At 38.2% G+C, this 27,635-nt stretch overlaps 1 protein-coding gene across 1 annotated transcript; it reads right to left on the reverse strand.

Annotated features, from left to right (window-relative positions):
• Nucleotides 1-5,402: 5,402 nt before the first annotated feature.
• LOC140230005 (homeobox protein PKNOX1-like) lies at nucleotides 5,403-23,525 on the reverse strand. The gene is made up of 10 exons (XM_072310208.1): nucleotides 23,350-23,525; nucleotides 22,087-22,258; nucleotides 20,514-20,653; nucleotides 19,235-19,319; nucleotides 17,666-17,740; nucleotides 14,307-14,402; nucleotides 13,626-13,910; nucleotides 10,170-10,246; nucleotides 8,431-8,639; nucleotides 5,403-6,389 (listed from the first exon to the last, which is right to left on the reverse strand). The coding sequence occupies exons 1-10, from the start codon at nucleotides 23,523-23,525 to the stop codon at nucleotides 6,157-6,159; spliced, it is 1,548 nt and encodes a 515-aa protein (XP_072166309.1). The 3' UTR covers nucleotides 5,403-6,156.
• Between the last annotated feature and the right edge of the window lie 4,110 nt (nucleotides 23,526-27,635).

Genomic DNA, 27,635 nt, shown 5'->3' on the forward strand with positions numbered 1-27,635 from the left:
TTACTATACGCACATAAAATTATTATTCCCAGGGCCTGGTGGGTATGGTTTTACAAAATGGGTAACTTTCTACTTGAGGCCCTCTTTCCAGAGCCATCATGGGCTAACAATATTTTTGGAAACAAGGTTACTACACAAAGTGATTTGTTAAATTTGAATCATGCAAGTCAAGCGAGATTAGCGGTCAAAGGTCTAGAGGGGATTAGATTTAATAAGTACGATTTCTCTGACAACATAGCGCCCACAGAGCAGCAAACCAACTGATTCTTACGACGTAAGATACTCTCTCACCAGAGCCGTCTACAGGTGTATTTAGGGCTCTGCTCACTTACTGGAGTAGTACGCCCGCTTGCGTTGTCTGGAAGACGTTACAGCTATGGATGTTAGTAGTGAGACACCACACGGCCGTTTTGTAAGAAATCGCGGTGGTGAAATCCAGATGAGCAAACTTAGTTAAAAATCTGTAATCTTCAAGTAAAATGTAAAACAATAAAAGAATGTGTATATGTTACCAAAAAAAAAGCAATATTATAAGAATACAAGAGCCTGATAATTGTTAAGAACCTTGTCAAACACGGCAAGAGGAAATACAGCCACATCATTTCGAACGGCGGTAAAAATTCAAAAGAAAATACCCCTGGAAAATGCATAGGAATCACCTTGTCACTGTGCAGGTTAAAAAAGAATTTAACCACATACCAGGGAAGTTTGGTCACAATAGTACTAACACATGCCACAACTTAATACAAAGCATGCCATGGAAATGTCTTTATGCTTGTTCATAAGAGCAATACGTACAATGTACTTGACCAAGGATATTTACGCTTATTGGTTTCAAAATTAATTTAAAGGAGAATGATTCTCTGATGGTTAATTTTGCTTCCAGGTAAGAAATACCATGACGGAACTCAAGCTTCATATAATATGTGACTTATTTATGTCTTTCTTTTTTTCTGATTTCTTATTTTGATCACTATATACTGCTCATCCCCAACCTCAAAAACATACTGAAACTCATAGAAGAAATATGACTCATCACATCATCACGATGTTCGATCCTAAATGTGATTACACATTTTTCTTCTTAAGCCGTCTGTCGACATCTTCAGAAATGGGGTCTGTCTGCACAGGTGACTGTCATCTTCAAAACTTCTCTACATTTTAAGAGTCACAGTTAGCTGCTGGCTTCATAGCCACATAAAATATTGATACCAAATCAGCTGACCGAAGTAACTGACCAGAAATAGGTAACCTCAAATAAAACTTTCATCATATAAAATGCATGAAAAAAAATCAGCCTGTCTTGTAGGCCTATGGGTTTAAAAGGCAGGAGACGCAGCTCCGAAACGAAATATTTACCAAAAATAGTAATAATAACACACAAAAAAATAAAATGTAACTACGTTCATGTTGGATGTATGAAACATATTCAATTCCAGTCCCTGATCAGCTCATATTCTCCACTGGGAACAGGTTTATACAAGTAAAATTTTTACTTAACCTTAAGAGAGTATGGAGTTTAAAAAGACTAATGGAGAACATCAGCCCCGTATTTTCCCTCTAGTTATCTCCATTACTTTTTTTTCTGTCACAGAAACATGTCATCATTTTCCCATGAAGTTTTTAAAAAGGGGAAAATATGAAACTTCTCTCAAAACACAGCATGATGGCAATTGTCCTTATACATAGTACATTTATACAAAAGCAGTACTTCACACTTAATGATTATGGCAAGAGCACAATTTCAATTCGGAAAAAGGGCCAACTATAAAACAACCTTTCAATTGGTGTGAAAAAAAAAAATACAAGTCTGTATCAATCAGAACTACTGACACTCTGCATATGCAAATTAACCATCACGTAGTACCAAGCCATTCATGGAACTTCAACTTCAACAAGTATTGTACGCACTTGAATCCACGAGTGCTCATTTAGATGTGTCATTTTGGATGAGAAGCAGAAATTTTCCAAATTTTCAGAATGTAAGATTGCAAATTCATTATTTGATGAGTCATGAAGACTGTATTTATTCTGCTTATCCTGAAGCCATAAACATTTCTTTTTAAAAAATGGTTCTGCAGGGATTAATCACGCACAATTTGCAAGCAGAGCGTTCTGGGTAAACATGATAAATGGTGTTAAAACTTGATCAAGATAATTCAATGATTTCAAATTTGGCACAACATGATTTGACTGTAAGAATATCATTTGACTTCATATCACAATGCCATATATCTTGCGCATCTGAATATGAATAGTTAATTATTGGATACTCGTGTGTTTTTAACCTCATGCAGAGTCTTGATGCATTTAAAATATCATCATTCTATCACTTGATTTCATTTGCCATCTGTTTTCACAAAAACGCTCTCCACGGGCGAAGTAGAACATCCCCGACTGTTTCGCCCATGAGGGAACAATATTTAAGATAAACATTTACAAAATCATTTTCTCCTTGCTGAATTATATTCAACTACCCTGTAAAATATAATCTTATCAAAATAAAATTACCATGGCTATGACTGACTGCACCATCAATCGCAGCTCATTTCAATGTCCTTTGCAATTTTTTGGTGATTGCGCTGGTTAGGGGAAAAGTTCCTTGGATCTGCACTGACACCATAAACTTTTCTTTGCTGTCACTGGCAATCTAGTTAAGCTAACATAAATGACTAACTGCAAGGACTGCCTATCTTATAATTCCTCCATACCAACCTACAGCCCTTATGTAGTTCAGATAAAAACTCTTCACAGTATATCCAGCATAAGTAACTTGTAATAGTTCTTTCAGCCCAAACTTGCATAATCAAAAAAAAAAAATAAAAAATCTGCTTGCATAAAACAGATTTCAAAAGATAGTTTTCACAGATTGCAAAAGTAAATTTTGTAATGAATACTCCAGTATGCAACTTTAGATTTCAGATTTGCTGGGACAGTTAACTGATAAACAGCAGGTGATTGCCTGTACTAAAATTTATGGCACACAGAATTGGATAAGGAAACAGCTAGGATAAGTGCAAAACTCATTGACATATCTTGACAATCACTTGGCATGAAAAACTATTTTGATCCCTTTAGAAACATATGGATACTACAAAGTCAATAGGAGCTTAGGTTGCAGGTACACAGCCAGAAACTGCTCACTATTGCCCCTTACAAAATGAGGTTTATAAGTGGCAGCTGATTTTCTATTAAGTAAGCAACAAAGTGATAAAAACTTTATATCCTGTCTTCTTTTCATTGGCACAATATCAGTAAAAACAATGAAATATGTGTAAAATCACATGCTCAACCTTGGCAACACTGAAAATTAAAAGAAACCAATTCCATCACCAGTGTTACAGGTGACTACCGAATAACTCCCATAGTCTACATCTACCTGTCACTTATATAATATTGGACCATAATCACATATTCTTTCACTAGGAAATACAAAAAAAAAAGAATTCATTGAAAAATTATGCAGGTCCTTCTCGAATTATTTTAGTCATGTTCCAGGAATGTCTCGAAACATTTACAGGAAATCAAGAAATTTTGCATGGGCGAGTTTAAGAAGAAGGAACAGGCACAAACACACACACACACATTGGCACTAAGTATAAACATGTCTCTATGTTTCATGTTATCAATCTATATAGCACGAGTTGAAAGGCAGCAGTCAATATATAAATTCCTACATATGCAACCCACACCGATTAGTGCATGCAAAGAAAAGAAAAAGGCTAGTACGCTATAGGACTCCCTCGCTTGAAACTTCTTTGCTCCTGTAAATTCAAACAATAATTTAAAAACTTTGTTGGTCCTCATATCATCCATGAATGAGCTTTTCTGAAGAGTAGTTAACCCGTTGAAGACTAGTCCCAAGTATACTCGGGCAGGTGTCTATGGGAAATGCGTGTTATAGCAAAATCAGCCCGTCTTCAAAGGGTTAACATGGACAAATGCTGGGTTTGTTTTTTTCTTTTTTCTGCCTGCATAGATCACCCTCTCTGACTACAAAAAAAAAATCAACCAAAAAAAAAAAAAAGAAAAAGAGAAAGAATAGATAGCTACCCATTCCCACAAAAGAAACTGTCCAGACATTGTCAATTCTTGCAATTTCTTTCTTTCTTTTCTGGAAATTTTGACATACATGTATGCTCTTCACTCCTGTTTTGGTTCCATTTCACAAAATTCATTTTTTTTAATGAAATTTTCTCTTCAAAACAAAGTCTCTAAAAGTATGTGAAATAAGAAAAACAAGTCAATCCAAGCGTACAACTAAAAAAATAAGGCAATTTCACCTTTCCCCCAAAACAACAAATGATAAATTAGAATAGAATACATTTGCAGATGTAGAAAATTATGACTAAAGACCCTGCTTCTGAAATGAACATATTTTTGGTCCCTGGAATAAAGCAAACAAGATTTCTTGCTACATGTATGCACGAATAATGATTGACCATTCACCTATGTCCTTAGGCAATACACAGGAGTTTTGGGATGAGCTGTGATGAAAATGCTGCCCTCTGTTGGCAAATATGAGAAGAGTTTGGAAAACACCCAGTGTGGTGTGAGATTAACTGATGTGAGATGTGAAGAAAATGTCGCCCTCTATTGGCAAACAACATAAAGCTGTGACAGGTGAAAGACGAGCAGTTGCCCTCTCTGGTTCAACCATGCAGCAAAATCGACACAAAAGCCAAATACAATAACCAAAAAAAGTATTCTTTGACTAACTAAAGCAAGTCATGGACGACCTAATAAGTCTTTGCTCATCAAAGGTGAAAAATAAAATACGACTCATAGCATCTGCATTGTACAGACTTTTGGGGCTCATTAATACCAATCAGTTCAGTGGTTGTTCAACATTTTTGTGCAATTATCTATATAGCTAGATGCTATTTATGATGGCCAGAGATCTACATGTACTTCATAGCATAGAGCACAAACGGTTTCTCATGAATAAAAAGCTCTATGAGCACACATGCTCTATGAGCACACACAAATCTCTTCATGGTCTTTAACCATGTAAGTTTTGATGGTGGTATACATGCAGTCATGAGTGCCTAAACCACAGGGTACCCAATCTCTCTTGCATCATACACACTACAATAGCACATGACTTTAAGTGTAAAGCTGTGCAAGCACAACAGTAATAACTATGATTCCGAAGTGATGAGTGGGAAGTTGAAGGGCATTCCTGCGAGTATTCTCAGTTCATCTTTCAATGTGGTATCAGTGCCTGGTATTATAAGAAGTGGGGGGGGGGGGGGCGATTCTACGAAAACTCTCTCACTCAAAAAAGGTAGTGAATATTTCTGGCATAGTGTAGTTGCATGGTAAAATAAAGCCAGTATTCTCAGTTCATCTTTCAATGTGGTATCAGTGCCTGGTATTATAAGAAGTGGGGGGGGGGGCGATTCTACGAAAACTCTCTCACTCAAAAAAGGTAGTGAATATTTCTGGCATAGTGTAGTTGCATGGTAAAATAAAGCCAGTGTTTTCAATATGATGCAAACGTGAGCAAACTACATATCTCCACGCTGATTGCATGGCCTGTCCCATGGACCAACCCTCGTAGCGACAAAATCTGGTAGCTGAGGGATTCTGCGAAAATGAAAACTCTCTCATTCAAAAAAGGTGGTGAATATTTCTGGCATAGTGTGGTTACATGGTAAAATAAAGCCAGCGTTTTAAAATGATGCAGACGTGTGCAGACAACATCTCTCCACGCTGATGTCCATCCAGAGACGACTCTCCACTCTCGCTGAGGGCAAAGAAACGCGATATGCAATGTCTAGCATCTGCAAATAAATGACTGCCAATATTCTAGTGCTTGTACACACAACACAACCACAGCATTAGACTCCTGCTTCATGTTTTGTTTTTTATTCTCTACCTTCACATGCAAGCACACTGTTGAATCCGGCTGACAAAAACTGTTTGCCTCTCCCGAGATGGAGAAAGTGCCATATTGGTGGGAGGTGTTCGAGGGCGGGGTCATCGTTTATGGCCTTCTGCACTCCTCCCATCCAATGCATTCAAGGGCTCCATCTACTGTTGAGTAGGGCATCCCGTATCACACATGGCATTGGTCCTCTTAGTTTATAATCGCCTGGCAACCGCTTCCTCGTACTTCTATTTTTCATCCCCCCTCCCCCTTGTAGCTCGACATCAGTCCACCATGCCCGAATCACTGCCGAGTTCGAGGTTGGTCGAGAGGTCGTCATCGTCGTCGTCATCGTCATGGAGACTGCTCCCGCCATTGGGGCCGATGTCGTCCATGGAGGAGGAAGGGGATGGTGAGTGCTGCCTGACGCCCAACATGGGTGATAAACTCTCCGACTGTAAGTGTCTAACATTCTCCAGTGCACCCGATGACAGTGCTGTTGATGCCTCAGCATCTTCTGGAGATGTAATCATTTCAAAGAAATATTACCTTTGTCATCAGACCATTTTGCTTTTGGCTAGATTCAATCTCACTTCACTTCTACACAACTAAGACTACAAAAGCACATCAATGATTTGATAAAGCATGAAGACTTTCGTCTGAATAAAAATTTGCATGGCACGAATACTCACAATTGTGTGACACAGTGTACACAGATTTTGGATTACAGTATAATAATGTCCAAACTACAAAACAAAAAGGAATTGAACAATAACATGTGCTGCTGCTTATTGATATCACATCCATCCTCTTTACTTTCTGAAAGATTTACTCATTTCTTCTTAACAAAAATAATTCCTATACAAGAATAATGCTGTTTTAATTGAATACCTGAATATAAGAACGACCCAAGTCTAAATTTGGCTATCGCCTTTGGAAACCATTTACGAGGTCATGCAAATACAGATAATCATCTAAGTGACTGTTTTATATTCAAATTTGTATGAATAACATCCCAATAACTGAAAACACTGTAAAAGCAGTAGGAAATTATTTATTCATTTCTATTTTTCCCAAATTTTCTGTGATGGACTTGGGTCGTTCTTATATTCAGGTACTCAATTATATATCAGATAGTTAAGGAGTTTTGCTACTGAATCCAATGATCTACTTCTATGAAAACACTGAATTGAAGTTCATTTTTACTGTCTTTCACATATATTGACTGTCTGGAATTTTAGAATGCTAGGCATTTGCTTTCAGCAATCAGATTAAATTTGATGAAACACAAAGCCATTATCAAATCAAATCAGACTATCGCATTGTGGTATTTAGGACCTTGTTCTTTACTTCTGAGTCAGATTAGAATTTTGATTGTACATCAACCGCCCTGAAACAGTTTTGCACTAAAAATCAGTATTTTCCACAGCAAAGTGTGTTCTATGTAGTTACATTTGATCTGACAAAAAAAAATGTTCTTTCATCACAAAATCACAAATCATATTCATTCTCCACGAAAAAGACATAAATTTGGCGAGGAAAAAAAGGCTGGAGAAACTTTGGGATTCATGTTCAGTAACAATCTATGCATTACAGAAAATGGGACAATGCTAAATATACACTTCCTTAGCTGCAGCACAGAACAGAATGATAGCTGACTTGCAATGTGTATAACTGTTCATATTCCTTGATCTTTGCATTGGGAATGTGACAGAGATATAATGTATATAAAGTTATATCATCGCTGGAGCGACAAGGCCTGGCATCTACAAAATGTCAAATGTTCAGGAGAGCAAAAAAACAAGGCAGCCAAATCACTGCATCAAATGGAAGAGCCTTTCCTTTGACATGCCGTGGTGACTTTATTTTTTATATTATCTGACCACTAATCCAAACTAGAAATGTCGCTATGGCGACTGGTATGCCTCCGCCATAATGCATGATTCTCCTAATAGGTCTATAGTACATGTGGACAATGTGTGATTACATTTTCACAAAATTGGCAAAATATTAAAATGACAAGTTTGTCACAAATGTGTTGAATGTTCACCTTCCTTGACCTATATTTAATTGGATGAATAGGAGAGCATGTATTTGGGGATTTAAGGACTTTAAGTTGACTTTGATCCATTCATAAGTTTATGCATTGGACAATTTTCAAGGTATGGAGAAAAAGCGCAATTTCTGTATTGAATAGTAAATTGTTACCATTTTCATCTGGCCTTAGACCCGAAAATTCATAAGATAATCAAAGTCACGCAGAACATGCATAAATTTATATGTAGTAAGTTTCAAGATGTTGTGTTGTGTCAAGTGTTGCCCTTGACCTTTGACCCATGACCTTTGACCCATGAACCCTAAATTCTCTAGATAATCACTGCCAGTCAGTACATGTATGTTCCATGAAGATACCTTGAACAATTTCCAAGGTATGGAGAAAAAAAGTGAAGTTTTAATATTTTTCTTGACCTTTTGACCTTTGAGTGGAAGACTTCGAGTGGAACATTCGGTATGTTCCCTCCCCCGCCAGTCACCATCTTTATAATATGTGACCTCACCTGCTCTCCTGTCTAGCAGGGCACTGTTAGTCCCTCCTGCAGTACTTTGCGTTACTGTGGTGGTTTGGCCCAGCTGCGCCAGCGACTGGGGCCAGAAGCGCTGGGTGGATGGCCGGTTCTGGCTCTTGGGCTTCTTGTTCTTGGTGGCTGCCTCGGGATTACTGGCATCCAGCATGGGTTGTAGGATTCGCCTCCTGGCATTGATAAACCTGTAGACGGCATTGGAAATTTTTAATTGATTAACTGATTTTATTTTTCCTTTAAAAGACAACGGATGGATATTCAGCGATGCCAACATGACATCGCTGGCTTCCATGCGGTCCAGAACATTAAAATTACAAATACCACAATAAGAAAATATGAAATACATACACTGAAACATGAAAATATGAGATACATAAATTGGTAGGTAAACAGACATGAGGGGTATGTTAGTAAGGCATCACAGTTATTTTGTGAATCCTCCCAACCTGATATTGCTTGCATACAAATATGACTTTCTGATCTGTATTTGTATCTATATTTGCTTGCATACAAATATGACTTTCTGATCTGTATTTGTATCTATATTTACTGATATTGACGACCATCCAACAGCATGAAAAACAAGAACATGAAACACTCAGCAACTCAGTACAATCAATTTCTCCCACATATTCCACTATTTTCAGTAACATTCAATCAACAACAGCAAAAATGTTGACTTTAAGATATTGGTATTTCAAAGTTGTTGAAAAACTTCAAATAATGGAAATTCAAGGGAAAATTGTTTTCTCTATAAACCCTCACTCTATCACAACACTATTATTTATTCATTGAGCTAAAGTGAGAATTTGAATGTTCTGAATGTTAAGATTACAAGGCCCTGATAGAGTTATGTGGTTTTTGTTTCTTCAAAAATTTTTATTAAAGAATTGCAGTGGGAAACAACTATGTTCACATCACATTTTGGTATCAAATATGAATGAAGTCATGCCAGAATCACTGCACTTTTGTTTGTGCCTTGAGGAATGCTTTATGTCATAAAAACAGTTAGTTTAAATCAAAGCAAATATATGAAGGCCTCTATTAAAGCAAAGAGTAATATTTCTGCAGAAAAAAAAATATCTCATGAAAGATGATGGTGGACAGTCACTTTGGTTCGTGAAAGTCAACCCACAAAACAAACATTTCCAAACACGCAAAGTTTCAATTCACTTTCCTACCCTCAGTCCGCTACATTTTTTAAACTAGAAAAGCACTCGCAGAGCACAGACCTCCGCCAAGCAGTTTACTCCCACCTGTTATACACACATGCTGAAAATCACCCAATTTCCCAATATAGAAGCCTTTTGTTTACATCAACTTCCAGCTACGCAACACCTCGCCCGAGCACAGCATGCACTTAAAGCACATATGCAAACCTGAAATCCCAAGTTATCACTATCTGCAAAAGAATCCTTCAAAAATCCATTTAAAAATTCACTACAAAGATTTAATCATCTATGTTCCTTGTGCCATTATCAAATTTTCCCACAAGTTTCATTCAAATCTGTTGACACTTTTTTTTTGTAATTTTGCAAACAGACAAACAAACCAACACTGATGAAAACATAACCTCCTCCTTCCATGGCGGAGGTAATAATTGCAACCATGGTGTGACTTCACACTTTAACTTGTTGCTTCACAGATATGGTTAATCCCACAGAGTACATGCATGGCACTCTTGTTTCCGGCAAGCAAGGAGTTAATATGCTCACCAATTGTTGACTTGAAGCATTGTGAGGTTTGTTTGAGCTGCAATCATCCTCTTCTCGTCTTCGCTGGGGTAAGGATGCTGAGAGCGAAACCGTAGAAAAATAATGAGAGCAAGTTTCTGGCGAGCGCAGAACTTTCATATAAACATCACTACAAGCACACGAAGGAATTTAAAGGACAAGTTCACCTTCATAAACATGGGGATTGTGAGAATGCAGCAATATTAGTAGAACACATCAGTGAAATTTCGAGGAAAATTGGACAATCGATGCAAAAGTTATCAATTTTTAAAATTTTTGTGTTGGATGAGGAGACTACTAAGGCTCGTGATGTCATATGAGTACAACAGTATAAAGAAAATGTAAGAAAATTCAACATATTTTCACTTTTTTTTCGCATAGTAAAAGAGCACTTGACTTGCCTCTTTCTAAAGGTAATGGGAATAATATTACCCATAACGTATGTCAGTAACAAGTCAAGGGAATGTGTACTTTTTTCAATAGATGAAATTTTGTGAAATTCTCTTTATATTTTCCTTATATTGTTGTACGCATGTGACATCATACACTGCAGTAGTCTTCTCATCCAGCGGTGACTGCACAAAAACTTCAAAAATTCATAACTTTTGACCGGATTGTCCGATTTTCCTCAAACTTTCAATGATGTGTTCTATTAATATTGCTACATTCTCTCAATCCTTATGTTAATGAAGGTGAACTTGTCCTTTAATGGTAATGTTTCAGAGTACATGTATATTAGAAGTGGACAGTGTGCACACTGGCACATGGCTGTTAAAGGGAAACTTACACTAAACATATGTTGTGCTTTCAATGAACACAGAAATGTTGGTGGAACTTATCAGTCAAGTTTGAGGAAATTGAAATGTGACAACTTTCTAGTGTTTTGTTTAACCCTTGTGCCATATTCACTGGATGGGAGGGAGACATTAGTATGTAATAGCGCTACAGTACAAAAACATAAAGAAAATGTGAAGAATTTTTTTTTTTCTTAAAGTGGATGGGTAGTGACTGATAAGTGGGAATGCTGGGGACGATTGTTCCAATCCTTGTGGGATTCATTTAAGAGTACATTATATATCTATTGTTGTGTGGAAATTATTTGCTTCAGAATGGTCTCATATTCAAGTACTGTGCAGGTCAATGTTTCCAGATTAGCATGCCTGTACAGTGACAGGACGATCGCCAGCATTCCCACTGATTCCCACTGATCAGTTACTAGCCATCCCCTTTAAGGTAGCCCACATGCCCTGGATTGTTACTGACATATGTTAAAGGCAATATATATTTTCCCCTTTCCTTCAGAAGGAAGAAAGTAAAGTGTTCTTTCATTATAGCACAAAAGTAATTATGTGCAGATTTCTCTTTATATATTCTTAATGCTGTTCTATTACTGTGACATCACAAAAATCATTGTAACTTTCAATCCAGCTACACTGGTAGACAGATTTCAAAAAAGAAGAAAATATTGAAATTTATAACTTCTGAGTGGACTGTTCAATTTTCCTAAAACTTTCCTGTTCTTTTAATATATCTGCATAAACTGAATCCACATACCAGTATAACTTTGGGACCAACTGCCCCTTTAAGTTTTTAATACAAACAATCCCACCTGAATGGATCATTGTATTGCAAATGTTGTTAAGGACTCATCCGTTAATTTAAACAAAACTACACAGGACAAAGAATGATGGTCATAACATCGTAAATACTTCTAGGATACAGTCCAGACATCATTATCCTTTCTGGGGTAAAAGCTACTGCAATGGCTGAGTAATCAAATCAAAGCTCACACTGTAACACCAGAAATATTTGTGGCATGAAATTTTCACCAGCTGGAGTCGATGGCCTTTTTCGCAACATGAAATGTAATGCAAATTGCCACTGGCATTCAATGCATATAGTGCAGCCAAGAATTTAACATGCATTTTTATCAAATTTGCACATTTTGGTTCTTGTGAAATTAACGAAATTAAAATGCACATGAAAATTTCTGGTTTCACAGCACTTTTTGACATCAAACAGATACAAGTTTTAACGGGAATGATGAAAGCCACTTATCAAAGCAAACATCACATTTTACAGATTGCCATAGCCATGAATAAGGGTGGGTGTAAAAGACCTTCGAAGAGAGGTTCAGTTGAATCTCACTGAAAAAAAGAAGGGGGCGGGTATGACATTTCTGAGAGAAGATGTATAAAATATCCCTAGTGGTTGCACAGTTACACCTCCCATATTAGTAAGTATTTCTCTAGACAATCATGTCATTAAAACATGAATTAAATGTAATAAACAGCATCCATCTTAGTCCAAACACCTACGCCTAATTCAAAATAAGCTGCAATTCACTTATCTCCTACCCTGTTTTGCTCAACAAATTACAGATAAGTTTTTGTCTGAATTTACACTAAAAGAGCACGACATCAAAGTACTAGTTTCTGTCAATAACTGAAAGAGCAATATAACTATTCCATGGGATGACTCAGACAAAAATTGCACACTTTGAAATATGATATATATTGGAACAGAATTTCACTGTTAACAATTTAATCTTAAAGTAATGCTCCTGTCGAAACCCTCACAACACCATCAGCCTAAAATCATACTGACAATGTATATAAACATGTCACACGCATGAGACTGAAAGAGTCGGTCCCTGCCAGCCCCAAAGATACAACAGCCACCACCTGACTGGGGTGTCTGTGGCCCCCTCCCCATAAGGCTATGAGAACAACAAGCAACAAGTCAGCTCCAGCAAACAAACAACTTCACTCATATTGTAGTAAAGATAACTCCCATTTGTGTGGTTTCTCCATCTGATTAGCCTTTTGTCAAGGCCCTCTCGCTGTATGGTGAAGAGAGCCCAGCTGAGTGGGGTTGCGCGAGGGCCTTTTGAGATCTGCTTCGCATCCTTTTGTTAGCCCTTTGAATTACCGACTTTTGCTCCCCGATTTCGGGAGCAAAAGTCGGGGTCCAATCAGCGTGTCTGTCTGCTCGAACCCGATTTGAATAGAGCGAATGCACGCCGCTGCCGCAGACCTCACAGAACTCTACACACAGAGTGTGTAGAGTTCCGTGGCAGACCTCCTCGGGTGGTCAGTGATGCATGCGAACAGGCATGACCACCAAGGCTGAGGATGCGGGGAGCGCGCCATTCCATTGGTTGACCGGAAGCCATTAAAATGAGTATTCAGAAGGGTTCACGTGTCATGAATAATAATGTGTCAAGCAGATCTCAAAAGGCCCTCGCGCTGGCGCGCTCGGCTGGGCTCGCTTCGCTCGCCCATTACAGCAAGAGGGCCTTGACAAAAGGCTACCATCTGATAGGCCATACACAACTCGATGTTCAAACAGAAGAACAATTTCCTAATACATTAGATAAATTTATCCCTGAAGAACTACAAATAGTTTTCATTTTCCTTTCCAGAACTCCAGACTTACTACTATATGTTGGAAGAGCCACGATCTCATAACGGTGGTAGCGTGTTTTGGTAGCACCCCTCTTTTCGGTTTCCTCTTGTTCAAGAGGTCGTTGACCTCCGCAGCGTCCACCATGGCCGCCCTGAGGTCGTTCTGGGCAAGGGCCAGGGAGGTGGGCGTCGGCTGGACGGTGCCCTGGCCATGGGATATACCGATCTGCGAGAGGGGCGTGGAGCCGTGGATGATGGGCACCACCTGCTGGGGCTGGGCCTTCTTCCGGCTGATGTGGGCGTCGCCTGGAATGGACTGCGGAGGAAAATGAACAATCGGTTAGGATGCAACTTTGGTAGTGCAGTTGACGTTCATGGGATTTGGGGAGAAAAAAATGTCAGTGATGATAAAATCAATGATGACTGTAACATTGCTGATGATGTTGTTGGTGGTGACAATGATGATGAGGGAGATTTTGGTGTACGCTTATGAAAACAATGATTTTTATGCTAAGGAAAGCGTCATAAGGATAACATTGAAATGCAAATCTCATTAGAAATCATAATTATACAGATTTCTACATTTTTTTCCTATTTTATAATGGGTTAACAGATTTCACGTCTTTACATCTCATGACAAACTGTTTGCAATTGTGATTCATCGAATTCTTAAAAACTTTTACGAGGCTTTTTACTTCAAACTGAACCTCACCTGTGCTAGAATGCCCTGTGGCGTGACCACGCCCTGTGGAATGACGGGGGCGTAGACCACTTGACCAGCTGAATTGACCACTGTGGCCGTCTGGAACTGAGAACCACGAGGGAAAAACATGCTACATCAATTTAAAGTAAGACATACATCAAATTAGAGTAAGACAAAGAAAATAACCGTGATTGATTTTCAAATATCCCAGTGCATTTTGTGATACACACACCTGTATCTACTTCCTTTCCTCTCAATTGATTCTTCAGTAGAATGCAACACGCCCATTAAAAGGGCATTTTACCGGTTTTTCATTTTTTTATATGTTGTTCTTTTAATTCTAAAAGACCCAGCAGTGCAAACAGAATCAAAATTTCATAACGATTAAGTCCGTAATTTAATGTTAAAAATGGAACTTTTTAGGTGAGAATTATGCTAATGAGCTGACGAGCCCGGATGTTATGATGTCACAGGTGCTCTCACTATTACTGATTACAAGTGCTCACATACGCGTGCGTTAATTCGTATCGAGTAGCAGACGACGCTTAGACCTCATTAAGCTAGCAGGCGGCGCTTGTGTACTGCTCTATCCATGTAGATATCTCAAATTTCACTCAACCAAATCGCACCAAAATTACAGGATATACTTCATAGCATATTTCAAAGTATTCTCTTATATTTGAACGAAATCAGTAATCGAGAAGTATCAATATTGACGTCGACTTTCAAGTCGTCACTCAAAAAAAACTCACTCATCGCGAGAGATCTTGGCGAACGCAAGATGCACAATCTAGAACTGAAGTTAGCCGACTGGTACTGTGCGAACGGGGAATTTACGCGAGAACTAAAATCAAAAGTGTAATGATTTTTGCGACTTGTGTGATATAGGAACTACATTTTTCATTCAACTTACCACAAATAATTTGTAAATTTATTTATTGCCCCTGATTACTTGAAAGATTTGTCTCATGATATTTAATGGCTAACTTCAGTCTGTGCGTGCGCAGCAGGTAGGTAGGGCCTGGCCGCAATCACTCGTAGAGCAGATTATTTTTAGCGACGCCGACAGGAAAGTCGACATCTACACTTACGCTTCCCGACATGTGATTTGTTTCCAATTAACGTGAGCAGTTGGATATGAATCATCAAGTATTTCCTGTGAGTTTGGTGCCATTTGGCAAGGTGAATTTTGAGATATCTACATGGATACGGAAGTACGCTAGCACTATACCTAGAAGCAAAGCGGCGACACTGTGTTAAAATCTACGTGGTCACGCCACTCTTCCGAGATATTGGTCCTAGTACGTAGGCCTACTGAAACAAACTGTTAGATCTAACATTAGCCCTTGGTGTAAATAACACCACTATGAGATTTATCTCGACTGCAAAGCATCGGAAATCCATAAAGCAGATACCTTGCCTGAAAAATCCAGCACAGGAACAACAGTGCCTGCAGGACAAGGGTCCAGATCTAGATCTGGAGTCTGGACTTTCGTCTGGACTTTCTTCAAGTTCTGGCAGCAGGGGTATGTAATGTTACGCTGTGCCTTATTAGCGCTGTGCACATAGGGCCTACAGCTGCAATGTCGACGGTGAGTGAGTGTAGGGCCTACTCATCAAAACTTGGACTGCCACGTAGAACCTACTCCATGACTGCTCAGTAGTCCTAGTCCTAGTTCTAGTATTTCAGAGTCCATGTGTAGGTCCTACTGGGTACCGTTTTTATCTCACTAAGTGTAAATCATGCGTGCCGTTGAAGAGAGTCTATCGATCTACATTTGGATTTAGATTCACTCAGCCCTCATCTACGTTAGATAGTTTGAACTGGCGAACCATCGCTCGATCATGATCACCAATGCGTAACGTTACTTACACACAGTCTTCTATGGGCAGCACGTTCGGATAACGATGCCAATTTCATTTTGCATATCTGGAATTTCCCCACAAGTTTTATCTAAATAAAAAGCTGTTGAAGAGATTGCTTTTAAAGATTAATAGATATTGTTTAACATGTTTATTATAGCTCCATATTGCAATTATACTAGATAACAGCTTTTGCAGTACTTCGTGTGAGATTTCATCAGTAAATTGGCATTATGTAGTTCGTCTTGCTAATGTCGGAGTTGTGCACCAAGAGCACCTGTGACGTAGGCCAAATTGTGTGGATCGTTCCATGGCTTGTTCGTTTTCATTTTTTTCAAAAAATCATTACAGGCTTATCCTGGGTTTTACAATCCTCTCTTTCCAGTAGTAGGCATCAAAAAATGTAGATTAGAATTATCAGACAATTAGAAAATGTCAGTACAGTTTTCTTTAAAAGGCACATGGTCCCGGTGATTTAGTCGAATGCGTACGCGAGCGCGCAGCGCAAGTTTCCTATAGAGACCTACGCTATAGACTCCTCTTTAGCACTTATGCTATGACCCATTTCCCCTAGTCCAAAGAAGTCCAATCCACTGTAGTCAGTGGTCCGATCACAGTTTGGCTCATGATTCAGTTAAGGGGGATGACAGTTTCAGCAAACTTCTTTTGTAATGTCTTACTTAGAAGCACATATGCACGCACTCTGGCATTACTAAAGACTGCGTGATGCGCAGAGAAGACAACGTAGGCAACGTTACCTAGCAACACCTACGCGCTTTACTCTGGATGACAGCTAAACTTCGGCAATCTTTATATCAATGGAAACGGTGATTGGCACTATCATTCAACAGCACCCCCCCTACACTACTGGGACTATGCGCCTTTCATAGGGCCTACTTCTTTAATACTAAGTCGGGCAATATCCATGCAAACTTTCAGCAATATTCTGTCACTGACAGTCACTATGAAAAGAGGCTTTAATATTACTGCCATACTCAAATCACAATCATCGCTGTTGGGCGACAAATTCTCATATCTCGAAAATGTAAAATAAATTGTTCAGGAGAGATTTTTAAAAAAAAGTGGCAAGCAGAGAACTATAAGAAATGAGATTGCCTTTCCTTTTGGAGGCTTATATTTGGGGGTAAGACAGCTAGGACTTCAACAGGACATCACTTAACTGATACAGACCTCCAAACCTTTGGCTGCAAAAATAGGGATGATATGGCTCAAAATTAGCAAAGAAAGAGCAGCTCCTATAGGAGAGTATAGTAAAATTATCAAGAAAAATAGGAAACCCCTATTGAAATGAGGGGTAGGAGTAGTCAAAAATTAAGATTATTTCCTATAAAATATGATTGGAAGGGAGGTTTGTGATTAATAACAAGTGATTTTTACCAAAATATGAGATACAAGGTCTTGTCATCCCACCGACATCATAATCATTTCTAATTGGAACTCAGATTCGGAGCCAGTTGAGTGATATGAGAACCAAGCGCACTTACTTGATTAGCCTGTGAGTGTGAGCCGTGCTGAAGAATAACAGTACCACTATTTGGGGTAGATGTTGGATGATTACCCTGAAAGGAGAGAGAAAGAGACCGTGCAAGGAGAGCATAGAAACACAGACCAGAAGATAGAAAGAGAAAGATATAGAGAAGAAATATGGAAAAGAGAAGAAGAGAGAAGAGAGAGAAAGTAGAATATAGAAAGAGAGAGACATATAGAGAGAAGAGATATGGACAAGAGAAGAAGAAAGAGAGAGAGAGCAGAAGATAAAAAAGAAAGATATATAGAGAGAAGAGATATGGAACAAAGAAGAAGAAAGAGAGAGAGAGCAGAAGATAAAAAAGAAAGATATATAGAGAGAAGAGATATGGACAAGAGAAGAAGAAAGAGAGAGAGAGAGCAGAAGATAAAAAAGAAAGATATATAGAGAGAAGAGATATGGAACAGAGAAGAAGAAAGAGAGAGAGAGCAGAAGATAAAAAAGAAAGATATATATAGAGAGAAGAGATATGGACAAGAGAAGAAGAAAGAGAGAGAGAGAGCAGAAGATAAAAAAGAAAGATATATAGAGAGAAGAGATATGGACAAGAGAAGAAGAAAGAGAGAGAGCAGCAGATAAAAAAGAAAGATATATAGAGAGAAGAGATATGGACAAGAGAAGAAGAAAGAGAGAGAGAGCAGAAGATAAAAAAGAAAGATATATAGAGAGAAGAGATATGGAACAGAGAAGAAGAAAGAGAGAGAGAGAGAGCAGAAGATAAAAAAGAAAGATATATATATAGAGAGAGAGAAGAGATATGGAACAGAGAAGAAGAAAGAGAGAGAGAGCAGAAGATAAAAAAAGAAAGATATATATAGAGAGAAGAGATATGGAACAGAGAAGAAAGAAGAGAGAGAGAGAGAAGGAAAGTAGAAGAGAGAAAGAGAAACATATATATAGAGAGAGAAGAGATATGGAGAGAGAGAGAAAAAAAAACATACAGGGGAGAATGAATAGAGTGCTTTCTGTATAACAGCCATTCTAACAAGTGGACTTATGATCTACAATACAAAAGGTTAATTCTCTCCTAGAAACCATGAATTAGGAGCACATGTATAATGTCTTCACCAATAAACCCAGGAGATGCATACACTGTAAAAGTGGAACTTTTAGAGGGACTAATCTTTCATAGTCAGTGGGGTACAATGAATTTTGTGCATCTTCAATTTTGTGGAATCAAAATATAAGATAATATTTCATACAACAAGCAAAAAAATTTGCTTGCTTTTATTTTCATAATGGTATCATGATGCATGAAACACATAAATATTTCCACACCACAAAAATTTCAACACTACACAAATTTCCACTTTAACAGCATATGGAATTCAGATTGGAAGCTGTCAATAGAAAAGAGATTGCAGTTAGAACCTTTTTACCATGAAATAACTAGTTCTATCCAAGAAATTATGAATGAGTAAGGTATTAAATGATGCATCCTTTCTGAAATGCAAACATGAGAGAGGTTGGGCTAAATCTTTGACAAGATACGAGTTCTGGATTCAAACAGCCATACTTGACTTACCTGGTTCTGTTCAGCTTGTGGAGGGGGCTCCAGATCAAGATCTCCATTAAATAAGTACTGACTGTCAAGGGATGCTGACTCTCCCCTGTACAACAAACAAAATGTTAGAACAGTCACTGCAAAACCTGAAACATTCACAGCATAAAACTTTGCAAATTGGCGCCAACTGCCTTTTTACATGGCATATAATGCACTGTGTAAAAACACCATTGTGCACATTTTACTTTTGTGAGTCTTGGCTCCCTGCAAAGTTCACAAAAGTTTCCTGCATGTGCAAAATTTCTTGTTTACAGTACTGCAGTGGGGAATAAGAAGGGGAGTGATAGAATGTAAAATGCAAGAAAAGGAACACCACTGCTTAAACTGCTGGCTCTGTCACAAAGCAAATGCCACTGCATCCAATTATGAGTGAAATGATGCTGACACAGGTTACAATGCTCTTTTTTTTTGTCTAAATAATTTTTTAATAAGACCTTGTTCTGTAAATAGAATACTGCAGATTTTACAGGCATGACAAATGGAATCATTGCATTTCAGTTGTAAATCAAATATGGATCCCTTATGATAAACAACAGAGATGAAAAATTCACCTGTACATTGGAAGATATCTTCAAATATGATATGTGTGTCTGTGCATCAAGATATCATACTGTATAAATTTTCCACGCACTGATAATCAGCTAAATGCCCTGACACAACATCATATTAAAAACATCTTCCCAAAGAGACATTCATAAGGCTTAACCGGTACTAAGTTGCTCAGTGTCTCAGATCTCAACTTTCGCTCTTCGTGAAACATCTTCTAGCCTGTATACAAGAATTAGACACAAATAGGTTAAAAGGACGGTATAGTTTTGATTCAGATGGGGCATAAGGTTTCCAACTTTTTCATGAGATAATAAGAAACCTCTGACTTATGAAATAGGACAGAGCATACAATTTTAAGAGGAATTTGACATTTATTGGATAAAAATTGGTTTTTAAACGGCCGAGATATCCAAAAGCAGAGACGCCTTTATAAGAGGTGGGACCCATCTTTTATTATAGGACCACTTTGTTCTATTTTGTTTTTGGATATCTCAGCCATTTCAGAACCAATTTTCATCACATAACTTGAATACCTCTTGAATTGTAAACTCTTTCCTATTTCACAAGTGGTTTCTAATCATCTCGGAAAAAGTTAAAATTTGAATCCCTCATCTCAACCAAATCTATACCATCCTTTTAACTCCATCCTTTAAACCGATATGAGGAACACAGTGTCAATGCTACCACTCACCTCTCGTCCCGTAATAGATTCTCACTGTGCATTTTACTCTTCAAACACGTTATGTATCTATGGCAGAAGTCTTTACACAGTTCGTTGACCTTTTCTAGTTCAAGGAGATGGATACGTAGTACTTGGATAGCTTTGATCATCTGCAAAGGGGGAAAAAAAAATAATGATGAATTAAGAAACAAATAAAAACTGATGTGATAATTTAAAGAAAAGTCTTATTTCCTGTAAGGAGAAACTTGTCGAACAAAGATTATGTTTCATTTTAGGGGGTGGGGCGGGGGCAATGTGTAGATAAGGAATACATGTCTGTTCTTTGGTTTCATAAGCTTGGCTTACAAACATGCAGAATCCTTCCCCTAACATTATCTTAAAATGAAGCATAGCAACCTTTGATCTTGAGCTTTGACCAATCGCCGCTTTCACGCTCTGCAAATAATTGTTTACTTATTTCTATACTGTCCAACTACTCCATCATCACTGAAGAAAACATTCTTTATGACAAATGTAGAGAAGTAGTGACCTTTGACCTTGACCTTACAACTGTTTCATATTTATGAACCAAAAAAAAAAATAATAATAATAATACCACATGTTATTCCTTGATGAAGTGGCTGCTGTGACAGCTGAAAATGTCATTTTTAGCAAAAGCTTACTGACCTTTGTCCTTGAGGGATTTTTGCCCAAAATCTCATCAGCGCATTCACACTTGTCTGGGCCAAGTACCGAGAAAATCAATGCAACATTTTGTCTTGAACAATGACAAAGAGATATAGAATGGACACACAAACTGACCACTCCCCCAGACAACCCACGAGCATAATGCCTCCAGCATTCTCTGGGGTGAAGGCATAATGAAATCAAGGCATTAAAAATAACAGTGAAAGCTCATTATACACAACACTCTGTTCTTCTCATGGGATGTAATATGACAGCCTTATGAACAAAAAAAAAAGATGCAGCTTACAAAAATGTTAAAGATTCCACTTCACTTCTCCTCCCATGGAGCAAGGCGCAAAAACCCTGTAAAGTGACCCGTCCTTCACATGCTCCGGAAATATGGGCAAGTGATACCAACCTCTTGTGGTTCGACTCCAGTGGTAACAATGTTCGGCTATCGGTTTCCACCTGGGTGCATTTTGCCACATGAATGAATATGAATGAATATGAATGAATGAATGAATGAATGAATGAATGAATGAATGAATGAATGAATGAATGAATGAATGAATGAATGAATGAATGAATGAATGAATGAATGAATGAATGAATATGAATGAATGAATGAATGAATGAATGAATGAATGAATGAATGAATGAATGAATGAATGAATGAATTTGAATGAATGAATGAATGAATGAATGAATGAATGAATGAATGAATGAATGAATGAATGAATGAATGAATGAATGAAATGAATGAATGAATGAATGAGTGAATGAATGAATGAATGAATGAATGAATGAAGAAATGAATAAATGAATAATGTATAAATGAATGAATGAACAAATAAATGAATGAATGAATGAATGAATGAGTGAATGAATAAATGAATGAGTTAATGAACTATCTTACCAGATTGTCAATTTCAGCATCATCAATGAAGAATGAACTGCCTTCCCTCTTCTGCCTGTTGACAAACTCTTCAATGTCCACATCGAAGCTGGCAGACGTTGGTGGGTCAGGACTTTGCGTGGCTTGTTCACACTTCTCAAACAGCAGTGCCATGAGTGGAAATAATGGGTGCCTGCAATCAACACAAGAAGTGTCATAATATTGTTTCAGCACACAAAAATTGTCACAGACAAGACTAGTATGTACACTAGTATTGGAGTTATCTATAACATGAGGTTCTGATAAGGTCACAATTAGTTAATATTATATCAATACATACACATGCTACTGTAGGAGTCGTGCGTAATACATATTACACACAATATTTCTGACTGATCGCGGATTATATACATGTAGCTATCGTAGGCAGAAACATAGAATATAGGCATATTCATTATCAGTATATTTGCTATGAAAACCAACTAGATTTTTGTCAGTGATACACCTCTCCATCAAAATTGAATAAAATCTGTCAAGAAACATTGGCCAACACACAAATGTGACAGAATGGATGTAAAAACAGTATAATACTGCTACTACTAATAAAGCACAAATTATCCTCAGGTGCTGGTATTCATACCAATGATACAATTTACTAGTCTTGAAAGTTAAGTTCTATGACTGCGCATATTAACCATACGAAGTGCTGAGATCTACAAATTGGTTATAATGGCTACACAGTTTTAGAATTTATAGAGCTATTGGGGTGAGAAATAAGAATGATTTTAAAATTTTAATATAATAAATCACAATAAACAAGGAAAATGACTAGGCAGCTTCACCACAAGAATGCAAGTGGGGTATCAAGGAAGCAGGATAAGAGAAGAAAGCATGCATAATTCTCAGGTATCTGGAGACTATGATCATAGTAACATGGGCACAATATTATATGCACTACATGTACGTCAAAAGTGAAAAAGAGACGTCCCTAGCAGCTGGAGTCTAGCGTTACAGATGCTCCTTAGTGCACTGTAGGCTGCATATCATCACCTTATGTTTTTAACATACAATGATGTACATGTAAATGTACATGTGTATGACCAAAAAGAAAAATTGGGCAGGAGAAAACTAGGTTTAAGGTGAGAGTGAGGGATGCACAACTGCAGCAGGAGAAATTCAAACTCCAGTGGGAGACCATGAGATTTTGCAAAATTGTGGCCTCAAAGCGGAAAGAGTTGAGATCTCCCAGTCTCTTCATTGGAGGGAGTTGGTTTGCACACTCACTGGTAGACTGCCCGCTTGTCTTTCTCCAGCTGGACCTGAAGCTCCTCCGCCTCCTCGGGGGTCAGGTTGCCCACGGCTTCGGTGCCCGCCTTCAGGATGCTGGCGGGAACGGTGCGGGTCCCGGCGGGACGCAGCTGCTGCTTGCTCTCTTGCTCCTCCCCGCTGGACTGCTGCATCTTGCTCCCACAGTGACGTCTGCTCCTGGTGGTAAAGGGGGAAAGAGATGAAGACCATTAACCCCTTGAGTGCTTTGAGTGCTGATAGTCTCTGAAAACCCCATAGCATTGTATACACTGTCCAAAGTCCCTGGTACAGAAAGGGGTAATCTGCAGATTTTCTTTTGACACTTTCTGGACACTGAAATTTCAAAAGAAAAAGACACACAGTGTTGCTTACACTTGTAAGCAATCCGGAAAGGATGTCTTAATCTGTAACAAATAACTTTAACAAACTGCATGTTGTTGATCTGGATCTGGATCTGCACGCTGCCGGACCGGGAGGTAAAGTGCTGAGCTATTGTTGTGCAAAGTAAGCAGGAAATACTTTGGCAGAACAGTGATTTCAGTGAAGAAAAGAGAACAAAATCCTCCTAATAGAGCATATTGTATATTCACAAGGCTTGAACAGATACCTCATGAACAAAAGATGACTCACATGTCCAGCACAGATGACTTGCTCCTGAACACATGAATCTACAATGTACCGTATATTTCAGAATATATGATTTCATATCTCTCTCTCACTATCTTTATCTCTCTAATCTGGTCCAGTACAAATACATTGAGTATTCTCATTTTTTGATCTAGCCAACCACGTGTGATAGCTTTCCCTAGTCTGAACTTCAACTTAAGTGACTGGCCATACCCCAAGATTAACAGCACTAGCACTCACAACTAAATGGAATATTAAACAAAACAGTGAAGGGGTGCTACATGTAGATACAATCACTGGCTTTGTGCAGTAAACAAAAGTAACTCTGTGTAGATAAATCTAAACAGTCATTAAGAGTATTGATTCACCACTATAAAGATTGAACTTTAAGGGTTACTCTCATTTAAAGTTACTGTCTAAAGGTCCTCAGATCACCTCAATAGGCATATTTCATTGCGATGGTAGTTGCCTTTTCTGGCTACATAGCATATGTGCATATCACTGGAAATATGGGTAGCTGCTTTTGAGATCAGAATCATATACTTCATTTTCTATGGAAGTTAACAAAATAGTGACTTGAACATGCATGTCTACCCTCAAAAAAAGCATGAAAACTAATTCTTATAATCAAAACAGAGCCAGCAAATTTTCAGCAGTCATAGTGCAGCACCATCATATACAATTCCTTTTTATAACAGTAGTTCTTTACCTTATCACAAACAGAGTATCATTTTCATGCATTGTATGTATGGCACATCATCATATTTCAACTTACAACTGTATGCTCATAATCATCATATTACAGCACATTGTATTAGTATCACCAAGACGGCACAGAACATTCAATAACTGTACTAAACACACATTCACAACACAATTTCTATACGCAGTGACATGGATCATCTGTAAATACATGTACCTGTATCCCACAAATAAAACAAAAGCTGTACAAATGTATCTATGCTAATCGGTCATCAAAATCAGGCTAAGATAGTGGAGGATCAATATAAATCACATAAACAATAAAACGGCTCTGTTAAGTTGCAAGTTGCATGCATGTCACTCGCCTTTACAACATTTAACCTGTTGCAATGCTTTTACAGTAAATGTGACAGTTAATAGTGACTTTTATACAACGTCGAAGTAGATCCTTGTAATTTGATTGGAGGATTGTTGGTGACGTGATCAAACTCCATTCAACGCGCCGTGCAATTTTGCTTCCATTTTAGTGTGCAACTGGGTTCGATTTTTTCGTTCTATTCCACGGTTCGAGAAATTGTACCGTACTGCATGTACTGTGTGTTACATATTGAGAATACATGCAGCTAGCGCAGTGTACATGTGCGGTACATGCACGTAGTGCTAGTGTACGTATGAGCGCTAGCTACTATAACTGCAGCACAGCCCATAGGAAAGAAATCAGCCTGCCGCATACTGCTGCGGATGCCTTGCCGCAGATCTGCCACGGATAGGCATCATTTTCACATGCAAATTAGCTGCTGCCGCAGACTGTTAATGATGAATATTCATATAAGTACGATTTCAGGAAGAGCTTGTGGTAGATCTGCGGCAAGATTTTTACAGGTATAATATGCAGTAAGTAAGCGGCATTAAGGCTGGGGAAAGTCAGCGGCAAGTCTGCAGCAGACGCCTATTAAATATGTATAGATCTAGTAAATGACCTAATGTAACCTACATCGGCAAGTATATCAATAATGCACGAATTATATCAGGGCTGCTGCAAGTGGGCGGCAGGTGTGCGGCAGTCTAATGCTTAGACTCAGCTATTATAGTTCTACATACAATTGCAATGCATCACATGATTTATATACACACAAAAAATTGTTATGTTTTATGGCACGGTTACTAAACTATCTGTGGCGGATCTGCAGCAGATCTGCAGCAGGCTGTTAATGATGAATATTCATAAGTACAATTTCAGGAAGAGGTTGTGGCAGATCTGCGGCAAGATTTCTACACATGCAGGTATGCAGTATGCGAGAAGTCTGCCACAAGTTCCTCTCTGTGGCAGCCTTCCCGCGGCTCTGCCACAGACTGTTCCTGCCGCATACTAACAGTTAGTATGCGGGAGGTCTGCAGCAAAGCTTGGTTCTGCCGCATACTCCCGCTTACTCTTGCCGCAGACTAAAAAGTATGCCGCAGACCTACCTCAAGTCTGCCAGAGATCTGCGGCAGACTTTTCTTTTTCTTATGGGAGTTGTAGACAACACAATCTCGTCAGAAATGGCGGCTGTTCAAACTAGTTTCGTTTTGCTAAATGACGACGAACTTGGGGAATTGGTTGATGCCGCGGACTCAACGAATACAGTTTGGTGTGCATCGTATGGAAGCGTTAGTGGAATGTGCTGGCTACAGTACAAGGTTACAGTAATGCAGAACTCGATAAGTTTCTGTCTTGTTTTTATGGTATTAAGAATGCATGCAACTAGCACAGTGTACGTGTGCAGTACATAAAGATCTACTTGGACGTTGTATAAAACAAATAAAGAATGTTTCCATTCATTCAATGGTACGAATATTTTCATGAGTTGACAGATTTTGAATGTTCCATTCAACAAGGCTTCGCCTCGCTTCATTAGTTGACAGATTTTGAATGTTCCATTCAACGAGGCTTCAAAATCTGTCAACTCATGAAAATATTCATACTCGTGTCATTGAACTCATAAACATTCATTATTTGTATACTAATTTGCTCATGTTATTTGCACTGCTTTACATTTAGTAGTTCCAAATGCAATTCCCATATCCTTCTGTTTTTTTGCCTACAGGTGTACCCCTCCCCTTTTTCTTTCATATGGCTGTTCTCTCCCCTTCCATCCCATTTTCTTTTCACTTCTACACTTAAAGACCCACACAGCATTTGGATTCATGGATGACCGGATTGAATTGTTCTTCATTCACTGCCATTTAAAGGGACTGTACAGTACTGGTTGAGGTGGGGATTCAGGTTTTGAACATTCCTATTAAAGTGAGATAATGACAAACCTCCCATGAAAGAGTATGTAATTTTAAGAAGGATTCATCGTTTATTTGATGAAAACTGGTGTTCAAATGGCTGAGATATCCCAAAAAGTGATAATAATAGACGACAGGCCACACCTTTTATTAGGATCTCTTTGTTTCACCTTGTTTTTGGATATCTCAGCCATTACAAAAACCGAGCATTAACTTGCATGTTCCCTCGCCATGTCTTTTGTTAGCCACATTAATATCATAGAAACATGCAAGTTATGCTGAGTTGAGGGGAAGGTGCATTCCAATGTCTTTTGTTAAACATTTCAGTACTTTAGCAATGATTGACAGATGAGGTCACAACCAGAATCTTGGTTTGGAAGGGTTTTTTTTTTTTGTGGGCGTATCAAAGTAATTTGAATAAAAATAAAAAATTATTTGAAAATATATGGAATGTTTCTAGATATTCCTTTCATCACAAAAGTGATAGGGAGTTGTTTATTTGCCATAAAGCATTCAAGGGGTACCAGTTTTACTCTTCTATTCTCTCATTTTCTCTCATTATCTACAAGTTTGTATTATCTCCCCCTTTCTCATTCCCTACATATATTCTCTCAAGTTATTCAATGACTATTCCAGAGCACAGTTGAAGTATCCTCTTT

This window comes from Diadema setosum, chromosome 6, assembly GCF_964275005.1.
Source record: "Diadema setosum chromosome 6, eeDiaSeto1, whole genome shotgun sequence".
Lineage (NCBI taxonomy): Eukaryota > Metazoa > Echinodermata > Echinoidea > Diadematoida > Diadematidae > Diadema > Diadema setosum.

Excerpts from the sequence above, each read along its gene's own strand:
- LOC140230005 (XM_072310208.1), bottom strand. The coding sequence starts at position 23,525 with ATGCAGCAGTCCAGCGGGGAGGAGCAAGAGAGCAAGCAGCAGCTGCGT. Across the intron at positions 14,403-17,665 it reads CACACTCACAGGCTAATCAA|TTCCAGACGGCCACAGTGGT; the intron begins GTAAGTGCGCTT and ends CGTGGTTCTCAG. Across the intron at positions 13,911-14,306 it reads CACAGGGCATTCTAGCACAG|TCCATTCCAGGCGACGCCCA; the intron begins GTGAGGTTCAGT and ends TTTCCTCCGCAG.